Source organism: Colletotrichum paranaense (assembly GCF_030867605.1).
Source record: "Colletotrichum paranaense strain IMI 384185 chromosome Unknown Scaffold_3.1, whole genome shotgun sequence".
In the NCBI taxonomy this organism is placed as follows: domain Eukaryota; kingdom Fungi; phylum Ascomycota; class Sordariomycetes; order Glomerellales; family Glomerellaceae; genus Colletotrichum; species Colletotrichum paranaense.
In genome coordinates, this window is record NW_026848961.1 from 1,789,800 (window position 1) to 1,800,694 (window position 10,895).

A 10,895-nucleotide genomic window follows, 5' to 3' on the forward strand; every position below is an offset into this window, starting at 1 on the left:
ATACGGCGGGCTTAAAAAGAATTTCTCTAAGTACGAGTGAGAAAGTATAATCTCTAAAATAGATACCCTAGGTTATGAGCTATTAGGTAGCGATATTATAAATCCCGCGGTCGGGTCGTCGTAGTCGGTAGTAGGGATAATATTATTCGATTCTAATAACTCTAGGTAGGACTTAGTAATACGTTAAAGTTAGGATAGAGTTAGGAAAGAGATAGAGGACGGCGGTAAGCTTCTTAAAGACGGAGACCGTAGGGCGATAGTTAATAGAAGGTCTAAGGGAGATATTAGATCCGAGGGAGGAAAACGGAATATAAGCGGTATTAGGGACGGCAAAAAACTAGAGGCGTACCCAGGGTAGTCGTCTTATTAGGGCTAGGCCGCGGTAAGGGGGGAAGGGGACTAAGTATTTAATAATAGCTACTCTAACGAGCTTATCTAGATAGAATTATAACGAGAATTATAAAGTTCTATATAATTAACTATATCTAAGTCGTGCGGTATACTAATAGTAAACGATAAAGAATTTTGAACTTATAGTAAAACTAGACGAAGGTAGGTAGAAGTATATTTATTAAACTATTTATAAGAGCGATATTTTATATGCTTAGGGGAGGACGGAGGTACTAAACTCGGGGACGCCTAGGCGTATAGTTATTAGCGTTTGCGTTTTAGAGTACGAGGGGGTTCGGAGTTAGATAATAAAGTAGTTATAGATATAGTAGGATAAGACGAAGTAAGGTTAATAGGCCTAAAGTAATTGGGCGAAAAATTTCGCTTTTTAATTAAAGGTAGAAGAGGAGATTAACGATTTACTTTAGTAAGGAATTATTGTATTAAAGCGATCTTAGAAATATACTTCTTATAGTTCTTTCTAACTTTAATTCTTTTTACTTCCTTAGTAATAATAGTAAGATCCGATTTTTTTACTAAATATACTTCGTTAGACTTGGTAATCTTTTATAGCTACTAGTCGGATCGCTAGGTATAGTTAAGCTAAATGTCCCTAGTAAAGATAACCTAGTAGTATATTAAGGTATTATTTTAATTAAGGCCTAACGTTAGTTAATAAAAAGATTGCGTAGTACTAAGAGAATTAGTAGAGTTTATTAAGTAACGCTAATGCTGGAGGTATAGATAAAGCGAATGTTATAATTATAGGGACGTCTAACGACGCGGTCTTAGTAAAGGGAATTAATTATTTACTTCTTTATTTATAATATAGAAGGTAGCTAGTAGAAGTAGAGGAGGGAAGGTATAAGAGGTAAGACCTCCTAGATAGGCATAATAAAAGAGTAATAGTTATTAAGGAAATATAAAATATTATAGAAGTAGTATAGAGAGTTATAGAAGTCGGATTATTTAGGAGATAATAGAATAGAGAGTAGAATAAATAAAGAGGACTTTGGATAAAAGCTTAGGGGAACGTTAAGTATTTATGTAGGAGTTAAGTTTTTAAGAAATCTATTAAAGGAGTAGTAACTAACCGATCTTTATATAGGCGACTAATTTTTATATAAGAGACTAGTTTTTGTATAAGAGACTAGTTTTTATATAAGAGACTAGTTTTTATATAAGAGACTAGTTTTATATAGGTGATTAGTTTTATATAGGTAACTAGTTTTTATATAGGTAACTAGTTTTTATATAGGAAAGCACTTTTATATAGGTAACTAGTTTTTATATAGGAGAGTAGTTTTATATAGGTAACTAGTTTTTATATAAGAGACTAGTTTTTATATAAGAGACTAGTTTTTATATAAGAGACTAGTTTTTATATAAGAGACCAGTTTTTATATAAGAAACTAGTTTTATATAGGTAACTAGTTTTATATAAGTAACTAGTTTTTGTATGGGCGATTAGTTTTTATATTCGAAGCGTATATATTAAGTACTTAAGAAATATACTAATTAAGAATTATTAAGAGAGCGATACTAAATGTATTTATACTAAATAGAAATAAAAAATCTAAAGAGATAGAACTGCTCTATAATAAGTTTTTTAGTAAAACCGAAAAAGTGCATAATATTTAGATAAGAAATAACTAAATGCACTCGATAAGAATATGTTAATGAGAATAACGCTAAGCGAGAGTAATAGTAAATATACTAAACTTTTCTAAAAGAGATAGTATCGAAGTCGTAAAAAGCGGTTTCTAAGGTAAAAAAGTAGTCGAAGTATAATATGCCGATTTTAGAGGATAGAAGTTACTCAATTCGAATTTATGAGGGGCGTTAACTAGTTTTTATATATAACGACTAGTTTTTTAGTGTTATATCTTTTTTTAGGCGAAAAAGGTCCGTATAGCCTTAACGTATAATTAATAAAAACCCGCGCTTTGACTAGAACTAGTCGAAATCCTGAGAATCGTATATGCTAGGGTTTATAAATTTTAAATTATTTTTTAACTCGCTAATAATAAGTAAAAAGCTAGCTAAGGTAGTAAGTATTTAAGATTTATAAATTTTAAAATTTCTATTTAAGCCTAACCCTTCGGCACTTAATTAACAGGTCTACGGGACTAGACTTTTAAAAAAGAAACCTAATATTATAACCTAATATATATAACTAAGACCAGGGCCTACCCCATAGGCTTATAATAACTACGGTATACTATATATATAAAAGTACGGGAATATAAGGTGACTTTTATAAAACAGAAGAACTATAAAATAAGTTACGTAATAATAAAAAATAAAAAGGTCCGTATACTAAGGATACGGACCCCGTCCTTTTAAAATACGGAGCCCGTATATTTAAAATACGGGGCCTATTAAAATAATATATAGATAAAGGATATATTTAAAAACGAGACTTATATATAATATAGACTTAAGCCGGGCTTAAAAATAAACTTCTTATAGCTCCTTTAATAATTAACTTAATATTAAATCTTACGATCGCTTTTAGCTATTTTTACTAAGAACCCTTTTTAATAAGACTACGATTAATTACTAAAGCCTTACCTACTTTACGACTTATAAATATAGCTTTAGGGAAGCTATTTATAACTACGATACTATTTACTTAGTACTCGTAGCCTTAACTTCTACTAATATACTTACTACGACTAGCTAGCTATAATATATATATACTAAGTCATAATAAGCCTTATTTACTTTATAATTTATAAATATAGCTTTAGAGAAGCTATTTATAACTATAATACTATTTACTTAGTATTCGTAGCCTTAACTTTTATTAATATATTTATTATAACTAGCTAGCTATAATATTTTAGCTATAGCTAAAAAGCTTTAGCTATAGCCCTACTAATACTTTTAGTTATAGTACTTAACTTTTTATTATAATATTTATAACTTTTAGCTATAGCCTTATTAATACTTTTAGCTATAGCGCTTAACTTTTTATTATAATACTTATAACTTTTAGCTATAGCCCTATTAATACTTTTAGTTACGGCGCTTAACTTTTTATTATAATATTTATAACCTCTAGCTATAGAGCCCTATTTTTACTTTTAGCTACGGCTAATTACCTTTAGCTATAGCGCTCGACTTTTTATTATAACTATTTAACAACTTTTAATTACGGCCTTATTATTACTATTTTTAATTACTAGCTAATTAGCTTTAGCCACCGCGCGATCTTTAGCCGGGGCGCGCATTAGGCCTAGGCCCCCTATAATATTACTTATACCCCGCTATTACTTAAGCTAATCAACTTTTATTATACCCGTATATAAGTTATAGCTACTTATTTAATTAATTTCGGCTACTTATTAATTTTTAACTACGCTACGTATTAGGCCTAGAGTATTATAATAAGTATTAATTAATAAGCTATATCGTATAGTCTTTAATATTAAAAAGATCTATACTTATTTATATTAGAGCTCTAGATCGATAATTTCTATAAAAATAATAAAAAAGCTAGTTAACTATTTTTTAAGGGGCTTAGAGTATATTTAGGGTCCAGTTTATTATATTTAAAAATAAAAATTAGAATAGCTAAAATAGTCTTTTGATATAACTAAGAGTTAGTTAGTAAAGAGGTAGACTTAATAAGATAGGCGCGCCTATTTTTAATATAAAAGAAGCCTACTTTAATAGTTCGCTTCTATCGTTAAGAAGACCTCTCAAAGACAGACTAGTGAGATTATAATAATAAGAATTAGTTTAAAAGGGTTTACTACACATAACGAGCGTAGTATTAAGCTTGTCTCTTAATACCAGGCATAGGCTAATAAGAGATTGTTTCCACGTCCAATCCAAGTACTAGAACACCGTTGTTACTATGAAATGTTTTGGCTAATCTATTGCATAGGTACATCGCCGTGTATAGACCTAATCTGTTGCGCAGGCCAGCGTATCAGCTCCAAATACTCCGGCGGTAAATGCCTCTCGATCACACTAAGAATAGCCTCCGGTACCGACTCGCTTCTCAGCCAGTGCCTTTGATCCACGCGGCTTATCAGCACACACCAGAAAGCCATCATGACCAGAGTCTCAGGACGCTTGCGTTCAGTCATGTCTTTCAAGAACTCCTCAGATACCGCGCCGCCGAACATCATCGCTGAAACCTTGCACGAGGCATCGCCGGCTTTCCCAGCTATTTTGAAGCATTTTCTCAACAGCTGGAAGTCCTCCTCGTACAGAGATCTGGGGTCTGTTCTGCGCGACAGAGCTGAAAGTTTTGCCTCTATTGACTCAAGTTCTGGCTCCCACTCAGGTCTCTCTGGAGATGGAGGGCTGTCAGCCCAGGTGTCCAAAGACGACTGCAGAGTTGTCCATGATGTGCTGGCTTCCAATGGACCTCTTAGCTGGCGGACGAGTGTTGCGCAGCCGCGGACGGGAAAGATCCACTCAGGAGGTCCGGAAGGATCGCTATTGAATAAGAGGGAAGAGGGGTCTTCGAAGGAGGCGAAATAGTAGTTGGACATCAGAGCCGAGCAGGCGAAAAGGGCGTGCACTTGGTGTGCGGCTACTTCCGGGGACAACGCATCGCGGAACTGGCTAAAGGCTTTGGCTTGGTGGCCCCATGCCACGCGCTGGTAGTTGATCGAGCTGCTGGGGTGGAGATGATGGAGATGGATGGCCGATACAGCTAGGACTTCGTGCAGGAGGTACGGAAACTTCGGTGCCAGGTTGGGAAGGTCCGATTTCCATGACATGAGCAACGCCTCGTTTTTGAGAGCAAGGCATGGTAGTGTGGTCGTCAGGAAATGGTTGAAAAGAGCGAAGTCAGAAGCTTCAAAAGAGTTGATGATGGTTGAAGGGCCGCTGTTGTCGATGGGTTTTGAGGCTAGAGAGTAAAGCGGGGAATTGATAGAGGTCGTAGACTCTGTTGACAGGCTGCAGGCCAACGAAATCTTGTTACAACGACCACATGGAACCTGTTCGTCGCACTTACATATGCGCATGCCAGAGTCATTGAAGTGAACTTGAGTTCGAAAGTGATGTCCAAAACCCGCTCACCTTGATCTTCTTAGCCTTACACTCCTTGCACCCGTTTCGTGACTTGGTGTGCGACCTACGAGACTGGCCCATGTTTCTACTCAACTGTTACCGCAGTAGCAATAATGCAGTCTTCATCGAAAAAAAAATTTCAAAGAAAAAAAAAACCCCCTCTTGTCGAGTGAAGTTGGCCCCGCAAAGCGTCGCTGATCGTGACAACGTGCGCCTGGGAAGATTGCGTCAGCGGCGCTTACTTCAGAATAAGACACCGTTTTCTAATGCTTCGGAACCAATGAGAACAAATCTTGGGCAACTAATTTTGGGCCTGCGTCTATCTTCTGGCTGTAGCTGAAAGAGGTCTAGTCTGACAAGTGAACGCTGATATCAAGTTGGCCGCAACAAAAGTCCCTTCAAATCCACAGCTCCCTCCCTTCGAAATATTCGTACACTATAACAATATGCACCCCATCCTATTTCCGCTCGTAGGTCTGTAGTTGCTCCACGTCCAGCGTCCGTGTCTCTTGATCAAGCTTCTTCACATTCCTGGCCAGGATTCCGTTGATCACCAGAATGAGCGTAGCAGCCAGCTCTTCAAAGAGATATAGCCACACCTTCACCATCACAGAACCCGTCGCGGCGCTGAGCGAGCTATTCTCCGATGCGACATATGCCAGCGTCGCGATGACTCTCACGCCCACAAACGGCAGCGCGAAGAGGACCGCTGTGAGGAGCATGACGGCGGTCTTTTTCTGAGGGCGGCCATCATTGCGCATGTAGCCTTGAAAAACGGTTAAGGCGGCACCTGCAGCGAGAGTTACCCAGCTGAGGAAGAGAATAACGGCGCCGACCTTGGCGAGGGTCCAGCCTTTGGAGACGTCGTCGAGAGAGGCGTGGTTCATGAGGCGCGACATGCCAATCGCGATGAGGACGACGCCGAGCATGGTGAACATATGGAACATGAGGACGAAAATGAGGTCTCGCTTGTGATTTGCGCTGCGCTTAGAGGGGCTGATGTGGTAGAATCGACTGGAAACTGCAGCATTAATTGTGTGCCAGAGTCTGATGTGCTGAGATGGGTAACTAACGCTTCATGTAGAACACCAGAAAGTGCGAGTAGGAGAGGTGACAAGCCGACGCTTGAGACGATGGTGGCGCCGCTGCTCTCAGGGTCGCCCAAGGCCATGCCTGAGCCGATAATCTTCAAACTGCAAAATATGAAGAGATAGCCCCATCCGAGAATTGCCCATCCTCGTACGCCGTGTTTAAATGTGACGAATAGTGTGGGGATAGAAAGGGTGATGAAGATAATGAGGACGACGAGGGAGTATCTGTCTGAGACGGCCATGTCGTCGACTTAGATTAGGAGCAGCGTGTAGGACTACAGGGGTGGTTTCTTGGGGAGAAGTTGAAGCTTGGTATAGTTGATTCTGGGATATTCGATGATCAAGTGCTGCCCAAGGCTGAGAGGAAATCTTTGGAAGATGATGTGTGATGGAAGGCTTTCCGACATGGGAAAGCCAAGACTCTTATATCTTTGTAGCCGAGCGCAATAGCTAAGTGATTGAGCGACAAGGCTCTGGTGCAACATGGACAAGATGCTTACCGATCTAGATGCATCTTGGTCTATCATGTAAAGCAAGGCAACGGCCAACAGCGCCCCCATCACTGCCTCACGGTACTCCTGCTCTACATGAATTCGATGCCTGACGCGGATAATGTGGTGCCTTACGCGGAGAGACCAGATCCATCGCAGCCCTAGCTGACGGCTGACGCAGTCCAACGCTGCGGTCAAAGTTGGGGTCAGATCTGCGCTGTGGAAAGGTGACAACGAAAGCAAAAGGGACTTTGGTGCTGAGAAGTGTCGATTTGCGAGAAAAGACGGGGCCTTGGCATGAGCTTAGCATTAGTCTACCGGTTTCCTCTAAGGGGTCTGAAGCTGCATAAGCGATTCGTGCCTAAGACGGCCGTTTGGATGCCTTATGCGGTCGCAAAGCGAGCAAAGCGATGAGAGCGACAGGCATGTGCATGGCGGCACACTAGCGCGGGCATGCTACACTGCCCAGTTGAGCAGTCGCAGCGAACATTGGTTAGTTGTGACGTTTTCTTGAATTACATGGTGCTTGTGAACGTGACCCGGCTCAATTATTGTCTAAGCAAGAGGAGAGTACTCAGTTCCATATGTCTCTCCACATCTCCTTGAACCCGTAATGAGGAGCTTTCGGCCGTATGCTCGCAAACCAGGTGGACTTTGCTACATTACTACGTTTTGCTGAGTTGATGTCCGCTCAACCTGGGCGTCTGGCGGCTTGACAAGCTCAGTCATTCGTTCTGCAAACTCAACAAAACCCACCGCATCGAGCGGGATTGCAGGGACGTTCACTTAGTCACTTCCGAAATGGTTCGCGATTCAACCTTCTCAAGAGTCCAGTCAGCTTGCTGACAGCGGTGCTACAAACGAACTGCAAATTGCAACTAATCTCCAGCTTCAGCTCTTGTTTTCCGGACATTTTTGTTGCACAGACGGAACGTTTGCCCGAATGTGAGGTTGGCGGCAGTAATAGCTGTTCGGTAACGGCTCAGGTCTCTGCACGAATGATCCTGATGTACTCTGTTGGTATCGTTGGCTTGGTGAGGGCCATTGCTGGAGGCACAGTAGGTGCTTCCTTTGGCTACCCTTCCGCAGATTTTGGATGCTTTTTGGGGGCGCCAAAATCACCTGCAGAACATACTCTGGAGGCCAGAACCTGCAACAACTACATGCGTACAAGCAGTATTGTACCATTACGTTCATCATCAAATCCTCGGAGCGCTTATGACGACTGATTCCAGGTATTCCCACTGTATTGGCATGTATGAGGGGAGGCAACACTTCCAAGCCGATTCGGAGCCAGTAATATCTTCGCTGGTCACGCGCCCAATTGGCGTGGATTCCGTCATAAGCAGCCCCTGCATTAACCTTGACCAATCACATGAGACTTGGGTCGTAGCGTTATGTTGTGCGACACCATGCCGCCTCACTTTTCATTCCTCCGACGTTTGGATACATGTTGGCAAATTACTTAGCCAGATCGCGGCGCTGATCAATGGCAGGCTTCTAGGCGCGGAGCGCTTTCAAGCAAACGACTCACTAAGAAAGCATTATTCGGAACCTGATTTGCCAAGGACGCCTCATAGAGTTACCTTGTCTTCTATTCCCCCTATTTTGACTTCCCCCGATCATCTGTCTCTCCCTTTTCGTATTCTCTTTCTTTCATAAAACCTACGGGAGTTGTGGATTCAGAGGCATCTTTCTCTATATATGAAATCGGAATATAAGTGAAACAGCCAGCATACCTCAGTCGACTACACAACTCGCCCCAGCGTCGATACCATGCCTCTTCATATTACGCAGAGGAAAGAAGGGATTTTGGCGGAGATCGAAGGGGACTTCCCCCTCGACCTGGCAGTCTACGGAGGTAAGGATATCAAGCACCGACTACACCTCGCAATTTGGTGATCGCTAGTCTGACTATTCGGCACCCAAACTTAGTTTTGCCAATCGGATCGAAGATTGTGACGGCCAAGTCTTACGGGGGTTCGGTGTGGACCCAAACGGGGCGCATGACAGTTGAACTTCCCGACGGAGATGTGAAGCAATACTTCCTTAAGGTATCTTGCTTTATTTTGCCGAAATACCTGAATACTCTTCACTTCAACCTAATGTACACCATTGACTCTGGATGACAGTTAGCAGTCGCCGAAAATGGCCGACAGCTATGTCGCGGTGAACACTATGCCATTAGTCTCATCAACGCTCTTGTTTCCGGTATGGTACCTAGGGCCGTAGCCTGGGGCAAGTATTCTTTTAGCCCGCCAGATACTTTCTTCTTCATCGAAGAGTTTCATGACTTAGACATGAGTCTTCCCAATCCCAGAAAGCTAGCGCAGCGAGCAGTTCAGCTACATAGCCAAGTCTCCCCAAACAGCAAATTCGGCTTCGAGGTTGCTACTTTCGACGGAATCGCTCCACATCCTGAAGGCTGGGAAATCAGTTGGAGGGTATATTTCACTCGGGTTCTGCGCAAGTCAGTAGAGACAGATGCCTCGGCAAATGGAATTTGGCCCGAGTTATCTAAAGCAGCCGAGCACCTCCTGGAATTTGTCGTCCCGAGTCTTTTAGACCCATTACAGCTTGGACCGAATCCTATTGAACCCCGTCTCATCCATGGAGATCTTTGGGGAGGCAACATTGGCACAGATGAAGAAACTGGCGAGATCATCTTCCTTGATGTCGGTTGTTTTTACGGGCATAACGAACTAGACCTCGGGATGTGGAGGCGATATGGTGCGCAGAACCTAGGTCAACGCTACCTTGACGAATACAAGCGCATATTTCCACCATCGGAACCACAAGAAGGTTTCGATGACCGGAACAGGCTTTACAGCATGAAGTTCGATCTCAATGCATCTACTGGGACGCCAAACGAGAAAGCCAGAAACACGTGAGTACAATGCTATTACCCCCATACACTTTTGATGCAATTCGATATTTGTCTAATGGTTACGAGCTATAGTGCTTTCAACAACATGCTTTATCTCATCGAGAAGTACATCGACACGCCGGTTGAGGGCTTGTCGAAATATGATAAAACCAAAGACCCCTCTGCTGGCAGTGGTTACATATACGCGAATAAATAAGCCTCCCGCTTAGTGCACGGATAAATCCTCCAAGTAGTCTCAAGACTTTTTTCTATTTCCTACAGTTGTCCTAGGTGGCATCCTTCTCATAGCTCTCCGCTTCCTGTTCTTCGTGAGGTCTTATCAGGCCATGTTTGATGTCATTACAAATAAACCTTAGGATGTGCCATAGCATGTAATTGATGCGACCGTGAGCTGTCTATAGTTATCCCTTGATCCCCTAGTCGACAGAAAATGATTTTATCTCAATCACAGAAAGCGAACATGAGTAGTAATGCATCCTCGCGCACTTTGCAGTTCTACTTAATTCTTTTTCGTGATGGGGAGAGTATCCATCTGTACCTAAGATTCGTGTTTTGAGGAGTGTATCCTCGAACTCTCCAGTTACAGCTGGACTCTGTAACTTTGATCTCTACTCGTGGTGCTCATCAACAGTTCGATGAACTATATCGATTCGAGTTCTGAACTGGGATCTCAGAATGTACACGTAGAAGCATTTTGTTTCGAATTGGGCAGTTCGCACTCATTTCTAAGAACAGTAAGACTCGCCACATGTTGACAGCGTCTTCTGTAGTGGCGACTGCAAAGGCACTCAGATACAGTCATTCGAGGCATCTTAGATCCCGACAGATTCTAATTACCTTTCCCCCATCAATCTGAGCTTCATCTTACGCCTAAAGAGACCCGCAGGCTACAGTGTAAGTTGATCTTTTAATAGCACACACCTTGGCAAGGCGTTGCATTTCTTGTTCCAGTGGCCATACCACATTGAGACGCGAAGTGTTGAGTAGTGACAAGTTGGT

The 10,895-nt window shown here is 41.8% G+C and overlaps 3 protein-coding genes across 3 annotated transcripts; 1 reads left to right on the top strand and 2 right to left on the bottom strand.

Annotated features, from left to right (window-relative positions):
* Window positions 1-4,274: 4,274 nt before the first annotated feature.
* Window positions 4,275-5,381, bottom strand: CPAR01_04150 (uncharacterized protein; the record flags this gene model as incomplete). The annotated part of the gene is made up of 2 exons (XM_060488431.1): window positions 4,275-5,263; window positions 5,372-5,381. 2 exons carry the CDS (start codon window positions 5,379-5,381, stop codon window positions 4,275-4,277), a joined length of 999 nt encoding a protein of 332 aa, XP_060352637.1.
* Window positions 5,382-5,885: 504 nt separating this feature from the next.
* Window positions 5,886-6,760, bottom strand: CPAR01_04151 (uncharacterized protein; the record flags this gene model as incomplete). Its single annotated transcript, XM_060488432.1, has 2 exons — window positions 5,886-6,441; window positions 6,501-6,760. 2 exons carry the CDS (start codon window positions 6,758-6,760, stop codon window positions 5,886-5,888), a joined length of 816 nt encoding a protein of 271 aa, XP_060352638.1.
* Window positions 6,761-8,785: 2,025 nt separating this feature from the next.
* CPAR01_04152 (uncharacterized protein) lies at window positions 8,786-10,092 on the top strand (the record flags this gene model as incomplete). The annotated part of the gene is made up of 4 exons (XM_060488433.1): window positions 8,786-8,870; window positions 8,945-9,063; window positions 9,142-9,896; window positions 9,969-10,092. The coding sequence occupies 4 exons, from the start codon at window positions 8,786-8,788 to the stop codon at window positions 10,090-10,092; spliced, it is 1,083 nt and encodes a 360-aa protein (XP_060352639.1).
* Between the last annotated feature and the right edge of the window lie 803 nt (window positions 10,093-10,895).